This window comes from Babylonia areolata, chromosome 1, assembly GCF_041734735.1.
Source record: "Babylonia areolata isolate BAREFJ2019XMU chromosome 1, ASM4173473v1, whole genome shotgun sequence".
NCBI classification, from domain to species: domain Eukaryota; kingdom Metazoa; phylum Mollusca; class Gastropoda; order Neogastropoda; family Buccinidae; genus Babylonia; species Babylonia areolata.
The window spans coordinates 7340631-7364771 of record NC_134876.1 but is presented as its reverse complement, the minus strand read 5'-3'; the positions used below and the strand labels follow the sequence as shown (position 1 = coordinate 7364771).

The 24141-nt window shown below is 40.8% G+C and overlaps 3 protein-coding genes across 6 annotated transcripts in view; 1 reads left to right on the top strand and 2 right to left on the bottom strand.

Annotated features, from left to right (window-relative positions):
* Nucleotides 1-1440: 1440 nt before the first annotated feature.
* Nucleotides 1441-13973, top strand: LOC143301327 (uncharacterized). Of its 2 annotated transcripts, none has more exons than XM_076615666.1 (7): nucleotides 1441-1587; nucleotides 4247-5143; nucleotides 5854-6139; nucleotides 6434-6713; nucleotides 9536-9684; nucleotides 10852-11491; nucleotides 11968-13973. In XM_076615666.1, the coding sequence occupies exons 2-7, from the start codon at nucleotides 4359-4361 to the stop codon at nucleotides 12426-12428; spliced, it is 2601 nt and encodes an 866-aa protein (XP_076471781.1). In that variant the 5' UTR covers nucleotides 1441-1587; nucleotides 4247-4358; the 3' UTR covers nucleotides 12429-13973. The 2 variants fall into 2 exon arrangements, with proteins under 2 accessions (XP_076471781.1, XP_076471696.1); XM_076615581.1 differs by having other exon boundaries at nucleotides 1443-1587; nucleotides 4319-5143.
* Nucleotides 13974-14023: 50 nt separating this feature from the next.
* LOC143301449 (protein N-lysine methyltransferase METTL21A-like) lies at nucleotides 14024-19345 on the bottom strand. 3 transcript variants are annotated; one of them, XM_076615871.1, is made up of 6 exons: nucleotides 19243-19331; nucleotides 19073-19131; nucleotides 17557-17701; nucleotides 16468-16613; nucleotides 15342-15453; nucleotides 14024-14558 (listed from the first exon to the last, which is right to left on the bottom strand). In XM_076615871.1, exons 2-6 carry the CDS (start codon nucleotides 19121-19123, stop codon nucleotides 14173-14175), a joined length of 840 nt encoding a protein of 279 aa, XP_076471986.1. In that variant the 5' UTR covers nucleotides 19124-19131; nucleotides 19243-19331; the 3' UTR covers nucleotides 14024-14172. The 3 variants fall into 3 exon arrangements, with proteins under 3 accessions (XP_076471986.1, XP_076472063.1, XP_076471905.1); XM_076615948.1 differs by lacking the exon at nucleotides 19073-19131 and having other exon boundaries at nucleotides 14025-14558; nucleotides 19243-19345; XM_076615790.1 differs by having other exon boundaries at nucleotides 14025-14558; nucleotides 19073-19320.
* A 2643-nt stretch (nucleotides 19346-21988) lies between these two features.
* LOC143291046 (uncharacterized) overlaps nucleotides 21989-24141 on the bottom strand; it is a 4301-nt gene continuing 2148 nt past the window's right edge. The window contains exon 2 of the mRNA XM_076600633.1: nucleotides 21989-24141. This exon is cut by the window's right edge and continues 131 nt beyond it. Within this exon, the coding sequence (XP_076456748.1) occupies nucleotides 23716-24141 (426 nt within the window). The 3' untranslated portion in view covers nucleotides 21989-23715.

Here is a 24141-nt window from a genome sequence, read left to right as displayed (position 1 = left end):
AAGATCAAATCGCGATTTGGACTCTGCAACTAGAGACGAAACATGTGAATTTCTGTGTGATTCCGAAACAAAGCATGTCAGCAGTAAGGGTGTCCCAACTAGGTGAAATTCTACCTTATAGTGTTAAATATTAAAGATCCGGACGTGCAAGCAAACAAATGGTGGTGTGTTTCTTTTCAAAACTATCTGGCCGTATAATCATATGGGTCACTTCAGGACAGAAATACAATGACCTCAAACTAGAATGCCAAACATGCACTGACCACATAACTGAGTATTTGAGGTATGGCGGTCCCCGCACAGAACGCAATGTCTCCTGCTGCAGTCACTGCGGCAGCAACTTTTGACTTCCTGGCGTAATATAGTGCACAGCTGGTCACACATATCCCCCTTATTCCCCCGATTTGTCCATTTGTGGTTGGTCAAGTTCCTGTTCTCTTTGGACAAACAACAGCTGACTGGGAATGCAGTTCCAAATCCACGTGTACCTATGGCGCTGAAAATGTCACGATTCGAGCTTTCTTCGAGGCATCATTTTGGCCTGCTATACCCATTCGTTAACACATAGTTTAAAAGAATGGGAAAATGCAGGAAAGCTGAGGAAGGATATACTAATAAGCTGGAATAGTCATTTTATGTTTAAGAATCCCACACAGCTGCATTCAGATGCTGATCGAGTGACCCTCGTACCAAAACACAACCACCGCCAACAAGATGTATCTGTGCTGATGACTCGCATAACAAGCAGGCCTACATGTCTGCAGCTGTTGGCAACTTAGTCAATTCCAGTTGTATCAATACTTTAAATCTGTAGTCTAGTTTAGATCTGAACGGGAGCATGCACACGGCACACATACACGCACGTCCCCCACCACCACTACCCTACGCACACACACACACGCACACACACAGGCACCGTCACACACACACACATGTGACACACACACACACACACACACACACACACACACACACACACACACACACACACACACACACACACACACACACACACACACACACACACGTGTCTCAACGGCAGTGTATGAGTCAGACAGTTTGTGTGCACGGTGTGTGTGTGTGTGTGTGTGTGTGTGTGTGTGTGCGTGTGCGTGCGTGTTGTGTGTGTGTGTGTGTGTGTGTGTGTGTGTGTGTGTGTGTGTGTGTGTGTGTGTGTGTTAATAATTTGAGATATGATAACGTGGCCGACACGAAAAATAATAATAAGATAATAAACCAGTCACGTGCTTAAACTGCTGAACTGATAACAGGTGTAACACAATGACAAGAAAAATAATAGTAGGTAGTATGAAACCAGTCACGTGCTTAAACTGCTGAACTGATAACAGGTGTAACACAATCATGTTAACACTGCCTCGATCAGTACACCCTCAGTACAGACGGGGCTTAGACCTTTCGTACACACCATAGGCTGATAACGAGACTGATATAATATGAGACGAGCCACGTGCAAGGCCATTCTCCATCCACGTACTGGTTGACGATAGCCTTTGATGGTGATTTCAGCAGTGCATCGTTTCGAGTTTGTGTTGGACTTTTCACAATGCAGCCATTATAATTTCTGAGGTAACATTACACCTAGTAATTTCACTGGATTCAGTGCAGATCCCACTTTGAATGTATGAGTTGATGTGAATTCCATTTAAGTTGGCCAAAAATTATTGAGGACAAATCTATATTAAAAAAAAAAGTTACTGTCGCCTATCCTTGCAGTTCTTCTGCTAATTTTGAGAGTAAGGTCAAACGCTTGATGCGAACCCTACGTGTATTTACAATTCTGACCTCTATGTGTATTTACAATTAACACTGACGACAACAGTTATTGGCTATAGTCTAAAATTAGTCTAATTCAGTTTGCTTACATTAGCACGTGATTTGGCAGAATCATTTTTGACTCACTTGTGTAAACAAAGTGAGTCTATGTTTTAACCCGGTGTTCGGTTGTGTGTGTGTGTGTGTGTGTGTGTGTGTGTGTGTGTGTGTGTGTGTGTGTCCGTGTGTCTGTGTGTCCGTGGTAAACTTTAACATTGGCATTTTCTCTGCAAATACTTTGTCAGTTGACACCAAATTTGGCATACCAATAGGAAAAATTCAGTTCTTTCCAGTCATCTTGTTTAAAACAATATTGCACCTCTGGGATGGGCACAATAAAATAAAATAAGAAGCCTAATTATATGCAAACTGCATTTACTGTTATATTTATATTTTTTGTATTCTCTAAACTTGGCACTTTGACCTCATATTCTGACACAACAACAAGAGGAGTCATTATTATCATTTTTTGTTCAAACAGGAACTTCTTTTGCTAAGCATGGAATTTTTATTTATTTTGCAAACGTTTTGGTGCAGATAGTAAAAAAAGGGAAATTACTCTGTAATTAATGCTAGGGGACTTAATTTGCTTTAAACTGATCTTTCTCATCTTAAACATTACATTTTGAAATTATACTCAATACATTAAAAGCTTGGATTTTTTAAAAAAAGTGTATCACAAGTGAGTCTTGAAGGCCTTGCCTCTCTTGTTGTATAATGTGTCAGAACATGTAAACCAGTATGTCCGACGCTGGTGGCATTGTAAATGGTAGCGGCTTCAGTTATAAACCAAGATACACACACACACACACACACACACACACACACACACACACACACACACACATATATATATATATGTGTGTGTGTGTGTGTGTGTGTGTGTGTGTGTGCGTGCGTGCGCCATGCGTGCGCGAGCGCGCGCGCCGGTGTGATCGTGCGTGCGTGTGTGTGTGTGTGTGTGCTTTTTTTTTGTTTGTTTGTAAACATGTTCATGTCAGTTATGTATGCAGGCCATTTGAGTGTGTACGAATGTCCCATCTGTATTTGGCATTTATTCTTAGTTTTGTTTTTGTTTTAGTTCTTTATATGAATATTATCAGTTCACTTTCTCTTTGCCTTGAGGACTGTATATCAAAAGCACACTATGATTGCTTATTCCACTTCCCTCATAGAAAATCAGTTAATTCCAAGAAGGATCGGTCGCTTGTTCAGTTTGTTCTCTGAGAGATTGTCTCTCGTTTTCTCCCTCCCTCTTTCTCTCCAGTGCTTGATAAACTCTCGATCTGTCTGTCTGTCTGTCACTCTGCCTTTCCTTCTCCCTCCACCCCCTCCCCCTAATAATTTGATCTTTTTCAATTATAGTATGTGTCGTATCTATGTAGGTTATATGCATGCTTTCATCTATGCCTTTTGTGTGTGTGTGTGTGTGTGTGTGTGTGTGTGTGTGTGTGTCCTTTCCTTTGTCCTTTAAAAAAAAAAAACAACTTTTTCTTTTTTGCCCCTGAGGGCTGATGTAAAAAAGCAGCTAAGCTTAACCACTACCCTCGTTAACTTATACATAAAAAAATCGTTTCGTTTCGTTTCGTCTCTCTCTATCTATTTATCTATCACACACACACACACACACACACACACAACATGGTAGTGAGAATGGCTTCATATCTGTTTTTCGCCAAAGGCTTATTGATTGTAGATGACAAATCATGGTGTGGTCACATTTGTACCAGTAATAGATTTGATATGTATAGAACATTTTGCAATACCTGATTTGAAATCTTATCTGTTGCTAGATATAGACAGACATTTAAAACGTGTAACGATGAGATTTAGACGAGGTATATCTGAACTGACAGTGCATCACTTTAGATACAGAAGTTTTTGTGCAATCGATTTAATCTGTCCTTTATGTCACGAAGCCCAGAAAAACGACGTGCACTTTGTTCTCTGCTGCCCAGCCGAACAAAAATATATACGTCAAATGTTTATAAAACCCGGCTAAGTACTACAGGCACCCCTCTCTGTTCAAGTTGAATTTGTTAACTGATGTCGTCAAGCAACACTGATCAATGACGTACATAATTTCTCGGTATTCTTATATAACTTGGCATTCAAGCTGAGAGAAACTGTTGCTTCGTAAAACAGTTATAATGTACTTTTTGTTGTTTGTATATTTACACGGATACAAAGTACGCTTTGTTGTCTATATTGATGCTTATTTGTTTATGTATTTTCGTTGAGTTGTATTATGTTTACGTATACCCCCTTCACTCCGGGCTGTGGCCTGATTGTGAATAAACCATTCCAATTCTCTCTCTTTGGCACACACACACACACACACAAACACATACACGGACGCACGCACACACACACACACACACTAACACACACACACACACACACACACGTACAGCACGCTCTTGCCGCACGGACACGCCTGGCTGATTCACGGCAGTTTCATAAAGATCTCGACTGTATACACCAGGCACGTCAACACCCGTACGTGGAACAACCCATGGCAGACCATGGAGCCCCTGTCCTCAACGTTTGACAGCACAGACATCCCCATTTGCTCCGTCTGTGATGCGGTCAGTCTGGAATGTGGCCCACTTCCCAGATGCTCCCACCCTGCCTGCCCAAAATGCCTCTCCATGACCGCTCTCCACTCATCTGGAACGGCCACTGTGTGCAGAACATGCGCTGAGAAAAAGACGCATAAGGCAGTAGCCAGTTCGGTTGCCATCAATAGTGCTGAGTCACAGTACGAACCCTTCAATTCAAATGAAAGCTGCAGAAGCAAAAGATTTCTTCAGGTTGTGCATACAACCCGTAGCAATAATACTAGAAGGAATAAAGAAATTACAATCACTATTCAACGCTCGGCAACACAAAACATGAACCCAGCTCCAAGTCCAGACGATGATGAGCATCGTAGTGAAGAACAGTCACCAGAGGTGACACCAGAGGAAAGTGATGAGGAAACTATACCTGAAATGACCCAACAGGATGTGAAAAAAGTTTTCAACCAATCCAGAAGAATGTCACTACCTGTATCTAGCCTGATGAATGGAGAATTCTTCAACAAATCCAGGAGAAACTCTCTGCCGTCTGTGGCGATCGTGCCCGGCCTGATGAGTCTGGGTCTGGAGGAAGTGGAGACCACCACGAGGCTGTCAGAGGGCGTCGCCAAGATCCGAGAAGCGCTGGCCCTGGCCACCAAGCGAAGTCACTGCTCCGATTGTCTTCAGGACAAGAAAGGCACCACCCCGGAGTTGACGTGTATGGACTGTGACATTAGCTTGTGTAACAAGTAAGTCGGTCAAATTTGTGCTCATTGTTCATTTGCTTCTTGATTCTCTCTCTCTCTCTCTGTGTGTGTGTGTGTGTGTGTCTTGATCCACTATATGCAGACCTGCCTGTAGTGCTTGGCGGCCCCGCTGGTTTGTTTAAACACACAGGTGATTAAATGCACAGATCACAGATCCTGTAATGTATATGAGAGCTCAGTGGATTATGGAAACAAATATCCATTTTGTATCTAACATGAAAATAATCATCAGTAAGTTGATGTTGACCATGCAACAGAAAGAATTCTCTCTCTCCCTCTCTCTCTCTCCTTTCATGTCTCTGTTTTCAGCCCCTATAATCCGTCATGAAGGAAAGCGTGGCACATAAGATTGGTAGCTTAGTACATTCCTTCAGGTACTGTAAACACCAAAAGATAAAGAAAATGGAAAATAAGGTCATCCTCATTATTTTGATCTTGAGTGAAAGAGGAAAAGTTGCTTCAATCTGTGACAAAAGATTTTTTTTTTCTTTTTAAGAGAAACCATAATGTCTGCAGCTGACTAATTTTTTTTGTGTTACGATTCCATGATTAATATACACCTGCATACAGAAAAAGAAGAAGAAGAAAAAAAAGGTGTCGCTGCACAGAAGCGACATGCTCTCCCTGGGAAGAGCAACCCGAATTCCACACAAAAAATTAATCCAGTGCAATATTCTATGGCCTCTGGGCAGATGCAGTGCACAACACAAATGCAATCCGGCCAACGCCAACCATATCATCGTCCCTGTGGAACGACCAAGGCGCAACTCTGTCGTCAACTCGGGGAGGCCGGCAGGACCTGTGTGCCTCACCCACCAGGGAGCAGAGCTGGGCATGTACTGCAGGAACTGTGAAATGCTGGTCTGCAGGGAGTGTGTGGTGGACATGCACCTCGACTGCCCCGGGGTGGTATCTGGACACCAGTATGCCAGTGAGGAGAGAGAGGCTGTACAGCTCAGCAGGGTCAGATATGAGCAGGTTGGTGTGTGTGTGTGTGTGTGTGTGTGTGTGTGTGTGCACGTGTGGATGAATGTGTGCGTGCATGTGTGTGCGCGCGTGTGTGTGTACCCAACCAAATCTCTCTCTAGAGTGATATGCTGAAAAAAAAGTATTAAAAAAAACAACAAACAAACAAAAACTGCCAAACCTAAAACGACACTGGATCTTTGTCCTCACCTTTGCGATTGTTGAATTTCAGTGAAGACTTCCATACAAAACACACACACACAAACAACTTTTGCACAAAAATGTACAACCAACTAACCCCACCAGGTGCTGAGCTTTTTCTCAGAGCAACAGAATGAAGCAGAAGAAATGATGGAAACCCTCAGCTTCAAGAAGAAAAGCCTCAAGGATGAGATCCGCAAGTTTTTCTCCACCCTGATGAAATCATGCATGGACCTGGAAGGGTCTCTGCTGGAGAAGCTGGAGACGTCAGTGACAGACCATACAGACCTCCTGAAGCAGCAGAGCTCTGCCTGGCTGAACCTGCAGGAATACACCCAGCAGCTGCTGGAAGTCACTGACGTTCTTCATTTCCTTCCTGATGCCGGTGAGGCTGGGAAAGATGGAAGGGGGTGGGGGAATGGAGGGTGGGGAGTTTGGGGAGTTAACATTTTCTTTCTTTCATGGTAACCAACGTTTCCGTGAATGAGCAGTAATAGGCGAGTAACTTTATGTATATGTACAGTCAATGGATTTCTAAAGTTTCTTTCGTCTGTTTTCATTGCACTAACACTTGCATTGTGTTACACACACACACACACACACACACACACACACACACACACACATGTATTTGTCATGAACCGTGAGCCGAGTGGTATATCATAAAGGAGTTACAAAAGAATCACCGAATTACTGAATTAGTCAGCATAAAAAGAGTGAAAGGATAGAAAGCCCCTCGCACAGGCCAGGGGCATATAGAGGTAGTCACAAAAAGGGTTTTCTATTGGTTTTTTTCTACAAAAGTTTTAAGTAGAGAAAAAGAGAAAGAAGATAAGAAGAAGATATGAAGAAGATAAGAAGACGATAAGAAGACAGTGCTTGTAAAAGACACAAACAACAAGTGTCATAAGTTCATCATGTCAGTACAAGTGGATAGTATGCACATGTGTACATATTACAATTGAAGACTAACACTTGGTTTGGAGTAGGCAACAACATAACATTAATAATGCATGTGTGTGAAGACCAAACACTGACAGCAAATGACATATCTAAGACATTTAAACAGTGTAGATAAAGTGGTTAAAGCTAAGCTGATTTAGTGAAAGCACACTGACAGTATAGATTTAAGTAAAGCTCATACTGTGTCAAAGTGAATCAAATGATTCAGTTATCACATAACACTGTACTGGAGTAAGCCGTACAGGAGAGAGCATGATAGCTGAACTACAATCAGCAGACTGTGATACATATCAGATGGTGTTAACTAGTAACTGATATCAATCCAACATTGTCTTGTAATCACCACAACAGAATTCTATACACACATTAGAGGACTAAGCACACTGTAACTGAGATTGGTAGTACTTAAGAGTCAGTTTAAAACTGTAGGAGTACTGACATCAGCATGTGAAATGATACATGAGTAATAAACAAGATAACAGAATAAGTGGCTTTGATACTAAATACTGGCAAACTGAGAGACCAGATAGCCAGTGCTCAATACAATGATTGGAAGAACTATCATGGCTTGATCATCGAGCCAATGAATATGACCTGTGTTCAACACTGAAATTTCCTCCACCTAAATGAGGGATACGTAAAGCCTAAGCTTCATCAGTGTGAGCAGAGGAGAAAGAACGCATCACCCTCAGTCAGAATATTCTCGAACAGTCGAATGAGCTTTTAGAGGGCAGAGACGTCACTGACTGCTGTTCGAAAGAATCAAATGGAATCTGCTACGAGCATATCATGATGACATGATGATAGCTTATGTCAAACAATAATAAGACCTGTGACTGAAAAACAACGCAATTCTTCTGGCAAAGTTTACAGAACGTTAAAACGCTATCAGATCATAACACACTTACGGCAATGTAGCGAGACACTGGCCTTTGGGGTGACACACACGCTAACACACACAGGGTCAGTGGTTAGCTAGCAAGCTATCGTCACAAGGCTAAGGCGAAAAGTGACCAATGTTCACATGCTTCACCTATTTATGCACGTTAACTCTCTCCATACGAACGGCGAAAGAGATGACATTAACAGCGTTTCACCCCAATTACCATCATCAAAATATTGCAAGCGGAAGGCTCTTATACTGAAGAGGTGAATGTTGACAAAGAATACCACAATTCTGACGACGGAAGCTAAAGATTGGGTCATTCAGACACCTACTGGACATCTGAGGGGTCTGTGTAGAGGAGAAGAGAGGACTGGCCGTACTGAGTGAGTTAAGCAAACTGCTCAGCCAGCACTCTATTGCTACAATCAAATCGAGCCTGTTGGGCTAGATATTTAAATAATCTGTGTTTGTTGTCAGGTGTTTTGTGATAGATTTCTAAATGAAATTGGTCACAAAAGAAAGAGCTCAACACCATCTTTCTAATTAGTATAAAAAGAAGTGTTGATTATTTAAGAGGAATTTATAATCTTAATTTAAGTCACCTGAAATTGGTCAGTTTTACCGAGTTCGTTGCTGAAAATCACAAATTGTGTTTAAATAGTTTGACATTAGTAAACACCAGTGGTATAGATTAAAAGAAGGAATTATAACAATTCTGCCAGTATACAATACATGTAGGTTACTGATCCAACGAAAAAGATATTTGATTATATATTGTGTTTCAGAAACACACATCAAAACTTGGCCCAAGCTGTCAGGCAACGCCAGTTGTGAAGTGATTGTCGTTACATGTTGACAGTGAAAATCAGCTTTGCATCTCTTATGTTCCTGATCTATTCTCATCCAAACACTATAACAGTGTGGTTTTAGTTTCCAACAAGCAGTCACATATAGAACTGTAAACTGTAGCATTATATGTGAAGAAAAGACAAAATGACGTAAACTTAGCGTCAGTTGAAATCCTTTCACTGATGAATGATTAAACTAACATTAAGTATGCTTCTAACTGATTTAAGTGTGTGTGTAAGCACAACAGACATAATTTGGCAACAACTGATACATAGATTTTGTTTCATAAATGTAAAGCGGTAAGCATCACAGACCAATAATGTGGGTTCAATCCTAAAAAAAGTCATATTATACAGTTCTTATATGGGCTGCAATTGGCTGGTGATGTTTAACATGCCAGGGTTCATCATTCCCTTTTAAGGTAAGGAATTTGAAGCACAAGTTTTCATTGTATCATATTCAGTAAACTGATGCATTACATAAACCTGGACTGAAATGTACTGTTGCAGATTTTCTGCCACTGTCAGTGGCCAGCAAGGCATCTCTGAGTCAAGCTCTGAGAGAAGGAGAGATGCTCGCTGCCGAGGCACCACCCCACATGACTCTGACCCTGTCTCTCAAGCGGTCGTTGCAACGTAGTGTACTCAGAGATATCAAGGTACAATAATGACTCTGTGTGTGTGTGTGTGTGTGTGTGTGTGTGTGTGTTGTGTGAGTGTTTTCTTTCTTTCTTCAGTTTAACGTCTTTTCACTGGTAAGTGATATTAGGCAGAGGGAGGGGTGTGGGGAGCAGTACATGTGTGTGCGTGCATGGGGGTTGGGGGTGGAGAGTGAGGGTGATGGGAAGAGGTGGTGGGATAACTGATACAGGAAAAGAGACATAAAAAGTGGCAGAACTTAACAGGAAGAAGTACGAAAGATTGAACTTGTGTGTGTCCATGCATGCACAAGTGTGCGTGCTTCAGTGTGTGTGTGCATACATGTGCATGTGCATGCTTGGGTTCATGTGTGTGTGTATGTGTACGTTGTACGAGTAGATGTGTATACAAAAAAACAAAACAAAAAAAAACAGAAGAAAAAAAGAAGAGTGACAAAGATTTAATCCTGTTGTAAACCTGAAGACAAATCTTCAATCAGAAATTTTACAAATTACTTACAGAGCAACCTTCTAGAACTTAAATATCTTTCAACATCAGGATTATCTGTTTACATCTCTTCGTTTTGAAAATCTCATGCTCTTCATTGTGTTCAGAACCCTTCTGCTGGAAATAAATTCTAGACCATCTGAAAGTTGACTGCTATCATTTCTCCCCAGAGTGAACAAAAATTGATCTCATAACAAAATACACAATGTTTTTCTCCAAAATAGTGGCCAGTACAGTCAAATAATCCACTGTGTTTTATTTGTAATTAACTATTTCACATGGAAATATGAAACGTATGCAGACGAGACAAAAAATAATTATGTTTGTTGACTCTGCCAAACACAGAGTCTGCTCCAGCTATCAGATCCCTCTTGTCTACTCAGCCACGGACTGAAGGAGTGAAAGTCTCCAACACATAAAATCAGCAGCTCCTCAAAACCTGGGAACAACAGCCTCTCATAAGATCCCACCTAAAACCTGAGTGAGGGCAAAGTATAGAGAAAAGAGAAAATGAATTGACACATGACTTCATAAATGTCAGTGACTTTGAAACACTTTGAACATCCAGTCAAACGTAACATTCAACCAAAGTCACACAACACTAATTTCAAATACTTAGCAAACCAAATAACATAAAATTTAAACCTGATACTCATTATTGTGATTGCTGATTACAATAGGAAATAGGTTCCAAGGCACTGAGTGTGACATCTCACTACATCATGGTTCTCCGCAAGAAATCCTCCACACCATTCTCTGCACCAAGTGACCAGGCTGAGCCTCAGATCACCTCAATGGTACTGCTGACACAAACCTCCTTACTGGCTGCTGACTTCAACAATTCCTGCCTCAAGCTGCTTCGCCGGGAGGAAAAAGAGGATGAATGGGTCCTAGCAGAAGTTCTCCCTCTGACATGGCGGCCGTATGCCATGACCCAACTGTTACAGAAAAGCCCAGAAGAACGAGGCAGGTCAGAGGAACCCCCTATCATCACAACATCAGACGAAACCTCAAGTCGTTCTGACACTATGGTACAAGAAGATGAGAAAGAAGAGAGCTTCCAAAGCTTTCAATGCCAACAGCACAGACCACTCCCACGTCAGTTAGCAGTTTGTCTGGACGATGAAGAAACGAGTGAAGGCAAAGACAGCATTACAGAAGTGCATGTCACTGCGACATCACCGTCTTCGGGTTGTTTCCTGGTCAGTGTGCCACTGAGTGGAGAGAAGAACATGGAGATTGTTCAGACCCTCAGTGAACAACAGGGCTGCTGGGGCATAACAGCCATGGATGGAAACACTCTGGCTGTTGCTACTCTTGGTAAGTGTTCATCATGTTGTTGTGAATGCTGCTGTTATTCTATGTTGAATCACTTAAGAAAATCAGTTCTGCTTCATGTTAGAAATGCATGAGTAGTGTAAATACAGATTTTAAAGTCAGCATGTGTGTTATTTAAATGAGTTCAATTCTACAAAGAAAACACAATAATGATATAATTATATGCATGCAGAGATGTGTACACCAGTTTGACAAGCAAGTGCATTGTTTTATCAGTCTTTGTGCTACTGATTGCTTGTAAAAATTAGTTTTCTAACAAATTTTCAGATAACCTGCTGTTTTCTTGATATCTATCATACACTGAATTATTTCACCCTATGCAAATTACAACATTCATTGGGAACATATATTTCAACATATTCATTGTAGTCACCTTTTACAGGTTCATTTGAAGAATATTTGTCAAAAAACCTTCTCTTATTTCAAGGTGATTTGACAAAACCTGGTACTGATTTCAGAGTTGGGGCAATGTCACATCAGTATGATTGATATGGAAAAGAAAATCAAATGGCGTTTACCCCTGAATCCCAAGACAACTTCATCACGTCTTCAATCTCCTCGCCATGTCCTTGCAACCAGCCCTACCTCCTTAGTGGTCTGTGACAAAGGCAGGAAAGCTATCATGCTGATCGCTGTGGATGGATCTGTGCAGTTCACATACACAGGGCAACGCGAGCAGCAGCTGATTCAGCCAGAAGGCATGTGCATGGACAGTCAAGGCTACCTGTACATCACAGACGCTGAAGACAACAGCGTGACAGTGCTGACAAGAGGGGGAACTTTGTACAGCAAGACAAGCAGCCAACAGAGTGACCTGAACTTTCCCTATGCCGTGTGCACAGACAAGAACGGATGTCTGTATGTTGCGAACGAGGGCGGGAAAGTGCTCACAGTCTACGACATCATACAAACAGCCTAGGTGCTGTTTTGCAAGAACTGGTGCCTGTACAATAAAAAAAATGAACATGGGGGAAATGTTGACAGTCTGTGACATTACACACACTGGCTGGCAAGTTCTGGACAAGAATGCGTGTCTGTTGAATCACAAATAAGAATGGAATGGTGCGATGGTATTGCAAAAACAGGTTTGCTGTTTAAGACTATAATGGATGTACATTTTTAGTTCATGAGTGTGTAAGAAGTGTCCTGAAGACTATGATATAAGAAGTGCCCCTGGGACTAATGAGATAACCATATCATTACACAGGTGATCATAATGATGTATAAGTCTGAGGAATCAATCAAACAAATGAGCATTTTTGGAACCATGTGAAATCTTCAAATGATATACATGATTCCATAATATTAAGAATACTCCTTTTCAGTTGATTAAAGAGTGACAAGTAATGGTTTGTAACAAGACTTCATATTTGCTTTCATGCTATTTTTCATCAGACACTTTCGTTTTTCAATTTTTTAAAAATTTATCTATTTATTTTTTTAATGTTAGGAAACTATGATGGGCAGCAAAGTTAGGTAAAATCTGGTATTTGTCTATAGATTTACAGACAACACTTTTTTCATAAACTGCTGGCCTAAATTTGATGCTGATAACTCAATGGACATTAACTTTCATTGAGGTTTCCAGTTGAAATATGTGTCTTTGCTTCTGCTGTCTGCTCTACCGACGGCACCTTCCCCCTTTTTTGTGTAAAACTATATGAACTGGAAAGGCATGTTCATGACATGACCATCCTGTTATTAGTATACAACTCAAACATGTTCACAAATATGGTAATCAAACTGCAGCTTCATGATATGACAGGAAGGCATTTCTTTTTCTCATCTTTCAATAATGAGATTGTACACAAGGAATATTAGTCCAAGGTTCAGTACCAATACATCATGTAACCATTTTTAAGCATTGTTTTTTTTGAGTGACAGATATGTGGAACAAAATGTAACACATTTACATGTACAGTCCTAGTCTGGAGTACTAACTTGGTGGGATTTCAATACTCATTCACCTGCTGTATTAGTAAGTGTGTGTTAGTGTGTCTGTGTGTGTATGTGCATGCAGGTGGTCACCCAAAACATATTTCATTTGCAAACATGTGTGTGGATGGATGTGTGTGTGTGTGTGTGTGTGTAAATGTGCATGCATAAGTGTGTGCTTCTGTGTGTGTGTGTGTGTGTGCACGCACGCACATGATTATGTGAATGCATACGTGATGGACAAACTCAAACTATTAATACCAAACAGTGCATGGTGGTTTTCAACAGACTGTCTATTTAGTACAGTCATCTTTTTAAAGCATGAACTAATGTGTCTGGAATTGGAAGTGTCCATCTCCATCCGTTTCATCCATGATTTTGTGGAATGTACTTTCTCTATAAAAAATGAATAAGAAAACAGTGTTAAACTGTTCAGCATTTTTTTTTTCAAACAATATTTTATGCATTCAAGTAAATACATCAAGTATATCACGTATCCAAATAAACGCAATGTGGAACTCTGTGTGTGTGTGTGTGTGTGTGTAGCTGATGGTGAGTTTGAGTGTGTGTGTGTGTGTGTGTGTGTGTGTGTGTGTGTGTATGTGTGCATGTGTGTGTGCGCACGCCTGTATGTGTGCCTGTTGTACGTGTGTATTCATATGAATTTGCATAGGATACACTCACAAAAACAAACAACAACCAAAAATAACATGCATCATGCTTAATCATTAAATGCCTTCCTTCCTCTCTGCAGAATATATATGAATATCTCGATCAGCATCAAAACGAACCTTGGACAAATGAACCTGCTGCTGCAGCATGGAAAGAAATCTGCTGTCTTTTTCGTATCTGATTTTACATGAAAGCAACACATGTGTCTGTGGTCCCATAAAATGAAGCAAAGTCCTCAGCAGATCCGGAAACGTTTCCTCAATGTAAATAATGTCGGCACCCAGAATGACATCAAAACTGGACTGAGGCAGGTGGCTGTGATCCTGTGTCCAGTCAAGCTCCAGCACATGGAAATGATGACAGCTGGGGTCAAGGTTGGAGTTTACTGCCGCCTGAAGGTGTTCCAGAGGTTCTGCTCGCTCCGTGAACGTGACTTCCCCGCCTGGAAATTGTTTGATAAAATGTTAGTGGCAGGTACCGGCAGTTAGCTACTGTTAGTTTCAGAGGTTCATTGTGTTCTGTGGTGTGGACAAGTAGAGACTGCTTCAGGGTGTTCATGACTGACCATGTATACATAGCAGATGGGGGAAAATTATCACACAAGGTGCATGTTATTCTCTGCTCAACTCACAACAAATTTTTTTTACTCTTTTTATTTTATTTTAATTATGTATCTATTTATTATTTTATATTTTCATTTATTCATTTATGATTAATATATTTATCTATTTACTTTGTTTATGATTCGTATATTTATCTATTTATTCATGCAATGACAAGGAACATAATGTGTTCACTGATTTCACTGAACACACAGATCATGGGCTCTTATCAGCAAACTGATCTATGAGGTATGTAGCACTTTTTTTTTCTTTTTTTTTTTTAAGCATAGTGAAAGTTCAGTCTGAAATTGCAACAAATCTTTTGAGCCAGAATCAAATACAATTCTAGATTAATAATAATGACATGAAGAAGACATACATATATAATAAAAATTTTTTTAAAAACCCAAAAAAACCAACACAACAAAAAACACAGAATCAAGAAGTTTCCTGTACATCCTACAGGATCTAAAACTGTTCATGATATTAAATTTAATAGATATTTGTAAAGCTTTCAATAAGCTGTCCAATTAATGACAAAGTAACTGGGTAGAAACCAAAAAAGCGTTAGAAATAAGAAACAAATAAATAATCAGACATCTCCAATGGCACACATCAATTACCTGCCAAAGCTGCTGCCATGCCAACCAGTCCAGTGCCAGACCCTAGTTCCAGTACACGCTTTCCTCGCACAATTTCTTGATGAGCGGTCAGATACTCACTAAGCACCACAGCCTGTGTGGAAAAAGTTCCACGATAAAAACTTTTGAAAACACTTGCAAGCAATGATCATCAAACATCATCATCATAAAATGTCTGTAGGTAGATAAAGCATATAACAATTCATACCATGCACTGGCTGGGGTGGGGACTGAATTGAGAAAAGAATAGGCAACTAATTAACACAGTCAACTGTCGCTGCTGACCCTAGCATAACTTATTAATTTATTGACTTATGCCATATCTACTTTTTTATATTTATCATTCTTAGAATTACTGTTTTTCTGGTGTTTTTTCATTTCTTTTTTTAAATTATTTTTTATCAACATATTGTTGTTTCTTTGGTTACAACGGAACATGGTGTGCCATTTTCTTTCTTTGTTGCATATTTGTCTACATGGTAAAAAAAAAAAAAAGAAAAAAGAAAAAAAAGTTGATTATAAAACAACAACAACTAATAAACACAAATTTATTTCCATTCTATTCATATTTTCATTGCACTTATTTGTTATCTTTTATCTTGACTACACTATAAAAAATAACATCTTTTCATCTCAGAAGTTCTACAACCATACGACTATTGTTTAAAATGTAAACAAACAAACAAAAAAAAGTGTCACACACACACACACTAACACACACACTGTGCACACACAAGTGCACAAGCGCCCACGCACACACACACGGGTGCGCACACACACATGCCCACACACACACACACACACACACAAATATGCATGCACTCATGTCCGCATTCAAGCATGCACACACACACACACACACACACACACACACACATATGCACACTGACAGAGGTAGACAGAAAGAGAGCAGAAGAGAGTCAAAATATAAGCTCCAGCTTGTTGCTGCTCTATGTGTTGGTAATGTCTTTACTTGCTTTTGAGAATAAAATCATGTTTAAACCAAGAGAGTCAAAAGACAACAAACACTTGACATATTTCCCCACTCACCACAGCCGCCACATCAAGTACACACATCACATTCAGAATCAAGACCAAGGTGACTCACAGAATCCCAGACAACACCAGCCACCCCATGTTTTCCCCAGCTCTGGGCAATGGTGAGAGTGTGACCCAGGAACGTAAACTGGCGCTGCGGTTTGTAGTGAGTGGGAATGCTCTCCTCATTGTACAGAACCAGTGCCATACCCGAAGCTGTCAAAGAGCACAGAAAACACGCTCAGCCCAACCTTTTCTCTCCGCCACACTTCTGTGTCATGTACAATCATCATAAGTGTGTTGTGGTTCAAACCTGCTCTTGCAGCCACTGAACTGCAGACTGATTATTCAATGAATCAAGAATATATATATATATATATAATAAAAACATACATATATTCATATCTATGTACACACACACAAATGACACACACACACATGCGTACATGTCTTAAGCAGTTGGATGACAGATTAATTTTGTAGTGCTTTCTGGTTTTGGAAAAATAGAGTACAGAGCACTCAAGAGTGAAAATGTAATCTGTGTCACTGTCAGTCTAACCATAGAAAAGTTTCTGAATGGAAGTGATGCAGTCCAGCAAAAAAACACACAAAAAACCCAACAACAACAAAACAGTTCACGATGTTCATTATTAGCAGACATAAGTTCTTAAACATGATATGACAGTAATCAGTTCAAATGAAAATGAATGTGGACAGGGGCATTCTACTCGGTGTAACCTGACACATTTTGTTGCAATTTCTCTGTTAAAGATAATAGAGTATTCTTGTATCTGACATCATGGTTTGCTTTTTTTTTCTTCCTGTGTTTCTAAAATTGAATGGGATGATGTCGCACATTAGTTATACTTGACAAATCTCTTCTTACTGAAGCAACAGTTCATAATGAGATCTTGTTGTGACAGTGTTTGCTACAAGCATTTTTTTTTTTTTTAAGATGGAGTTCTGATAACACTACTTGATACTTTGGCCATTTCTCACATGATGACATCAGTGAAATGCATAAATGAAAATAAACGTTACAATAATAAATATGCATTCCTCATTAATGTTTTCAACAATATTCAGCAGCATCTCAATCTATTCTTCAGCTTTACAAAGAACTGTATCAATAATAACAATGATTATTGGTTTAACTCACGTGAGTCTTTGTCACTTGAGGAGCATAACTTCTTCTGACACTCCTGGGATTCTCTTTCTCTGCTTTCAGAATTTTTCAAATCGTAACTGGATGTGAAATGTCCTGGTGTTGTCTGTGCTTCTGTATTCTGCCACTCACAGCAAACCTTTGAAAGGGAAAATGAAGCCATTCATTATACAATACTGACAAAGAAAAAAGGCGAGTGTGTGTTCCTAAATATGAAATGCAGACATCTAAAATATGATAAACTCAAGTGTACAGAACAAGTACAGAAAAAAATAAAAACATTATTTTCTTGCCTGTTCAGTTTCAATGTCATTAACCATTTTGGTACATGACAAAATTCAGTGACAACTATTTTCTTTTATATTAACTGGATTTAGATTTTTCTTTAGTTTCCTTTTAATGTTTTATATCTTGAATTTTGGATTAAAGACTTTTTACATTGACGCAAACCCAATGAATAGACTAAGAAAGGATTACTAACCAGTTTTGCCTTGAAAATGAAGAAACCTTGATGAAATAAAAAAAAAAAGAAGAAGAAAAAAAAAAAAAAAAAGCCAAAGAAGGCAAGAGTTATGTGCCACTTCATTTATGTTCTGTACAAAGGCAAACTGTGCATTCATTGAATCAGGCTCTGATCCCATCTTATCAGCTGATATGTTTCATGCCAGCATCAACTTGCTGATGATTCTTGTCAAGATCTCTGTATGCCGGCTATTTCTTAGTTTCTAAAACCCACTTAACTCTTGACAGATATTACGTGTATGACTACGAGTGTACATATGTATACATCTGTGTGTGTGTGTGTGTGTGTGTGTGTGTGTGTGTGTGTGTGTGTGTGTGTGTGAATTATAATACATCATTTACATTTGTGCTAAAATGTCTATTTTCAGTCTGTTACAATCCCTAACTCACATCATTATAAAGAAATCTAAACATGTTCATTTCAAAGCAGTCTCTATATAATTAAGGCACTTCATACCCAGTATTTTAAATATCCACAACTATTTCTTCCATGTGTGTGTGTGTGCATGTGTGAGTGCGTGCACACGCGTGTGCATGTGTGTGTGTGTGCATGCGCATGAATGCAGTGTGTGTGTGTGTGTGTGCGCATGCGTGCATGCATGCGCATGCATCCATATGTGTGTTGTGTGTGTGCATGCAGTGAGCGAGTGTGTGTGTGTGTGTGTGTGTGTGTGTGTGTGTTTGTGTGTATGTGTGTGTGGTTGGGTGGGTGTGTCACTGTGTGTGTGTGTGTGGTTGGGTGGGTGGGTGTGTCACTCACTGTGTGTGTGTGTGTGTGTGTGTGTGTATGTGTGTGTGTGTGTGTGTGTGTGTGTGTGTGTGTGTGACCTTTGACTGATGTGTTCTTGTAAAGCACACTCAAATGTTTGAAAGAGCTATATAAAACTAAAGTATTATTATTTGTTTAGAAATATTACTAGTGTTGGCTGCAATTGTTAGTCGTAGTACTAGCTATAAGTAGTAGTAGTAGTAGAAGTATAAATCGTACCTCATTCAATAAAAGCAAAGATGTGAGGTAGAAAAAGAAAACCTTTGTCATTATCCCATCTGCAAAAGAACACATTTGACATTCCGGTATAAGAAAATTATACACACTAATTTCAGCTATTTGTAGTATGCCATTACACAAACACAAGGTGAAAAATAAGACAGAAATACTTGTTCAGGAAGTGTTAAGGCAATCTGCATTTAAGACGTGTCGCTTTCACATTCGAACACGGTCTTCACCGCATGTTGTCTATTTTTAGATCAATGGTTGCCTGCACAGTCTCGGCTGCATCTAAACATAATCTCGGTTAATCCTGCCATAAGATCCTTTCACAGAAATCCACCGAAATTTTCGTGCCCTTGTACGAAGTCGGCACATAGCGGTATTATGCTTAGCTTTAAAAAAAAAACTCAGAAACTCTTTAGTTGATCAGGTTTGGTTCAAGTCTGTATCTTCTTCTTCTTCTTCCTGTTAGGTGTCCACGGTCATCACATTGACCATTCTGACACCATAATGGGGAGGAGCGCAGCAGCGTGGAAAAGTGACAACAACAACAACAAACAAACAAACAAACCGGCAAACAAAAAACCACCTTCCTAGGGTCTAAAAAGGGGGTGATGGGGTGGAGTGGGTAGAAAGATGGCGGGCCCAATGGTGGTGAGGAGGGGGGGGGGGAAGCCATCATCTGTTTCAGGCATCAGGACCCCGGCGGCAGGCCCAGTTTCCGGCTACCGGCGAAGCGGCCCCCGGGGTCCGTCAACTGAAGCCCCGACCGGCAGAGCCCTAGTCCCTCGCTTGCCTTACTTTGGCTGAGGGGCGGTGACAGTAGCTTCTGGTAGTGAGTTCCACTCTCTGATGGTACGTGGCAGGAATGAGAATTTCCGGTAGTCAGTGCGGCATGATGGTATTCTGTACGCTTGGTTGTGGCCTCTCCCTCTTCTGTTCTTTGGTATGAGGTTGTTTGTCTCGACCTGACTTTGGCCAGGTTGTGACGGATTTTGTAGAGCATGGCGAGTCTAGCCAGTGTTTCCCTTCGCTGTTGTAGTTCGGGCCACTTTAGTTAGTTGTTCCCGGCAGCATACTAAGTTTCTGACACTTGAGGTGTTTCGGTGTCGGTTTAGAACGAATCTCGCCGCTCTGTGTTGTCTGATGTCATCTTTTTGGTGGGGGTCCCATACAGTGGAGGCGTACTCGAGGATGGGCCTGACGAGGGACTTGTAGGCTCTTTCTTTGATGGTCACGTGGTGGAGCCGATCTTCAGGTTCCTACGAAGGAAACCCAGTGTGTGGTTGGCCTTTGCAGCTACGGCATCGATGTGTGCATCCCAGCTGCTGTTGCTCTGTACCGTCACGCCGAGGTACTTCGTGGAGCTGACTGTCTCCAGTGTATGGCCGTGCAGGGTGTAGAAGCTCTCCCTCACTGATCTGCATCGCGTCATGTTGAGGACGTTGCACTTCTTCGGGTGGAACGACATGTCAAAGTTCAAGTTAGTGCGTGCACGAGCGTGCATGTATGTGTGCAGTGTGGTGATGTTAGAGACATATATATGTTAATTTTGCCCAAGGTAAAGCTGGAAAATTTGTTATTGCAATATATCTTGCAAGCTTTTCGATTTCTTTTCTTGCTTACTTGTTATAAATTTGATAAACGATTCGGAGGCAAGAAAATTCAGTTGAAGCTTTACTTCGTTTGAAAATAGAAAGGTGTTATCCCTCCAGGCGTTTCTTTCTTTCTTTTTTTATCCCCGGGTTTCTGCTCTTTCCTTTCAACATCACGTGTTAGCAATATCGGCTTACTGGTTTGAAACATGATCGAGTGCAGGCTCTTAAATCAAGTTGCTTGCGTTGTGTCTTTTTTTTTTGCCTGGCTCCCGTGACAGTTCTTGCCTTAAAAGGAATGAAACTTGATGATGAAGTGGAAAGGTCAGTTGAATGCCACGGTGTGTGTGTGTGTGTGTGTGTGTGTGTGTGTGTGTGTGTGTGTGTGTGTGTGTGTGTGTGTGTGTGTGTGTGTGTGTGTGTGTGTGTGTGCTAGTCATGTAGGTATTATCTATATTCTCTGCTTAGCAATACTACAGACAGTCCCGAGTGTAGATGTCATCTATGTTCTCTGCTCAGCATTACTACAGTCAGTCCCGCTGGGGATAACACCCGTAGGATGTCCAACAGAACAGCAGTCAGTCCTACAGGCATCATCTGTATCATAGTTGTCTGCTCAGCGGTACTACAGTCAGTCCTGTAGATACCACCTGGATCCTCTGCTCAGCAGTACTACAGTCAGTCCTGGAGATATCACCTGTATCCTCTGCTCAGCAGTACTGCAGTCAGTCCAACATGTACGCAATATCAGTGCTCATGTACAGTACTGACATACATACGCGCACATACATCTGGATACGTGCATGCATGCGTAAGTGTGTGTGTGTGTGTGTGTGTGTGTGTGTGTGTGTGTGTGTGTGTGTGTGTGCGTGCGCGCGAGCGAGCGCAATGAAGCGAGTGTCGTGTCGTGTCTGTGTCAGTATGTGGGAAAAGTTTGGCACTGGGACAGAAATCAAATAAGCGTCAGATCCCCAGTGACCTGGCATTACAACTCCACCATTGCATCCAATGACAATAATGTCGCAATGAAAATTGATGAGGTGGGGTGGACTAACGAACATCTGACTGGCCGGGCACACGCACACACGCACACACACACACACACACACACACACACACACACACACACACACACACACACACACACATACAGAGGGGGCGATGGGGGTGGGGGGGGGGGGGGGGGGGGGGGTATGCATGCACGTATCCACATGACATCAACAGGACAAAAACAAACGCAATTTCTGCTGTTCTTTTCTTCGTGTTTATTGAGAGAGGGGAGGATATTGAGGGGAGGGGGGGGGGGGGGGGGCTGAGGGGGAAGGATGTACTGTTAGCATAAACACCATATTCTAGACTTGAAAAAGCATGATTCAGTTGTGAGAGAAGTGAACCATATTTTGCAAAACAGCTGTTAGAAAAGGCAACTTATTTATGACTGCTACATCGAGGTGATGTTCAATATGAAGTAAAACAACAACAAATTAAGTTTGAAAGCACAGACACATACAGACACACACAGACAGACAGACAGACAGACAGACAGAGAGAGAGAGAGAGAGAGAGAGAGAGAGAGAGAGATCTTGACTGAAACCAGTTTTAAGATCTCTGTAGAAAAGTTACTCACTGCTCTCCTGTTAGGTCTACTTTATAATTCCTAAACTTTTGATAAAGTATATATATATTTCGTAAAATATTTTCTTCTTCTTCTTTCTTATTTTTCCTCTTTCTTGTTCTTGTTCTTCTTCTTCCGTGGGCTGCAACCTCACGTTAATACGCAGATACGAGTGGGTTTATACGAGTGTTACCATTTGAAACCCATCTTTCAGGCAGCCATACTCCGTTTTCAGGAGTCATGTCGTTCAGTTGTATGTGTAAATGTCTCATTTTCACTGGGAACTAAAATTGCAGAGCTTTTCTGCTAAGATATTCTGGTATCACGTTTGAAGAAGTGTATACATAGTTAGAACCTTCGGCAGCATACATCTGTTTTTAATAGGTGCAATTTCAAACGTAGGCACTTTATTTAGGTCAACAATCTTGACTTTTCTAATGTACTGTTTTACTGATATTTTCTTTATACAACAAAGGCAAGGTAGTCTACTGTTAAAATGTATCTGGCATTGGGTTCAGGCAGTGCATGATAACTGCCATCATCTTTCAAAATGTTAGCTGTTTAGTGAACTCCGTTTTCAACACACTGGTGCTGTGTAAAGGGTCTGCTCCCATTTATTATTCTTTCAATGGTTTAAAGCAAGACAAGACGAAGCATGTACTCTATGGGAGCATGGAAATATCATACATTAACGTCTTTGACACATATCATACAAACAAAAAGAACGATGTCAAAAAGTAAACAAACACAAAAGGCCCACACGAGCAAGCAAATCTGCTCAAAAGGAGTTTGCCAAGATTTTTTATATTGACCCTAGACCTTTAAAAAAAAAGAAGAAAAAAAGCAATGTAAGTACCCCCCACACCCCCGCAAAAAGAAAGGTACTATTCGCAACAGTTTGTATCTATTTCACATTGTTTCCCCACACGGCAGGTAGCATAATTATGCTCAGTTTTTGAGTATTTCACGAATTGGTTGTGTTTAAACACAACTTAGCACAGCAAAACAAAAATAAAGAAGTGACAAAAGAAAAACACAACAAGAAACAAACAATGACACACATTTAAAAACAACAACAACAACAACGAAAAAACAAACAAACAAACACCCCAGAGTACATTATTATTCACAGATAGATACATAAACACACAGATCAATATAAATTCTGAGAGAGAGTCACGCACGCGCGTGTGTTTCATAAATCACACACACAAAAGGATTACAATGTTAGTCACAGATATATAAACAGAAAGATTTTGAGAGAGAGTCACACGCGCAGGTGTGTTTTATAAATCACCAAGGCACTGACATAATGTCGGACGAGTATAACGCCAACAGCATACAAAACAAACCACAAGTAAATCACAGAGTCTCCATGGGCCTAACAAAGTACGAACTAACACCACATATTAGTCCTGTTCAGTGATGACTCAGAGAAACTCCAGGTGAACGATGACAGCCAGCAGAACACAGAGCACGGAGGCTGTGAGTCCATGCGCACCACCCATCTCCTGCAGATACTTGAGCATCACCTTCTCCATTCCCGTCTTGAACTGTGGGTCCGCGGTATTCCCGTCATGCTGCTGCATCAAGTCTTTGGTTTCCTTGACGAAATCGGCATTGGTCAGCAGCTTCTCATAGTTCTTCGTGACGTCGTCCATGCTCACGTTGCCTTCCATCTGGCCCTGAACGTTCTTAAGCATTTCTTGGAAAGGTCCGTTCGCATCCTGCAACATCTGGGACAGTTTGGAAGCCGTTTGCATGAGGTCTTGAGGAAGGTCTTTGACGTCAAAGCCTGTTTTGTCCATGATATCTTTGGCCATGTCGCTGGCAGCTTTGACCATGTCTTGAGACAT

Bases quoted from the DNA above. Each gene is read 5' to 3' on its own strand.
- LOC143301327 (XM_076615666.1), top strand. From the start codon at position 4,359: ATGGAGCCCCTGTCCTCAACGTTTGACAGCACAGACATCCCCATTTGC. The intron at 5,144-5,853 runs GTAAGTCGGTCA...GCCTCTGGGCAG, and splicing joins GACATTAGCTTGTGTAACAA to ATGCAGTGCACAACACAAAT. The intron at 9,685-10,851 runs GTACAATAATGA...TGATTACAATAG, and splicing joins GTGTACTCAGAGATATCAAG to GAAATAGGTTCCAAGGCACT.
- LOC143301449 (XM_076615790.1), bottom strand. From the start codon at position 19,147: ATGTGTTCTTTTGCAGATGGGATAATGACAAAGGTTTTCTTTTTCTAC. The intron at 17,702-19,072 runs GTACGATTTATA...TCCCTTTCAAAG, and splicing joins CTTTGCTTTTATTGAATGAG to GTTTGCTGTGAGTGGCAGAA. The intron at 15,454-16,467 runs GTGAGTCACCTT...TTTTCCACACAG, and splicing joins CTGGTGTTGTCTGGGATTCT to GCTGTGGTGCTTAGTGAGTA.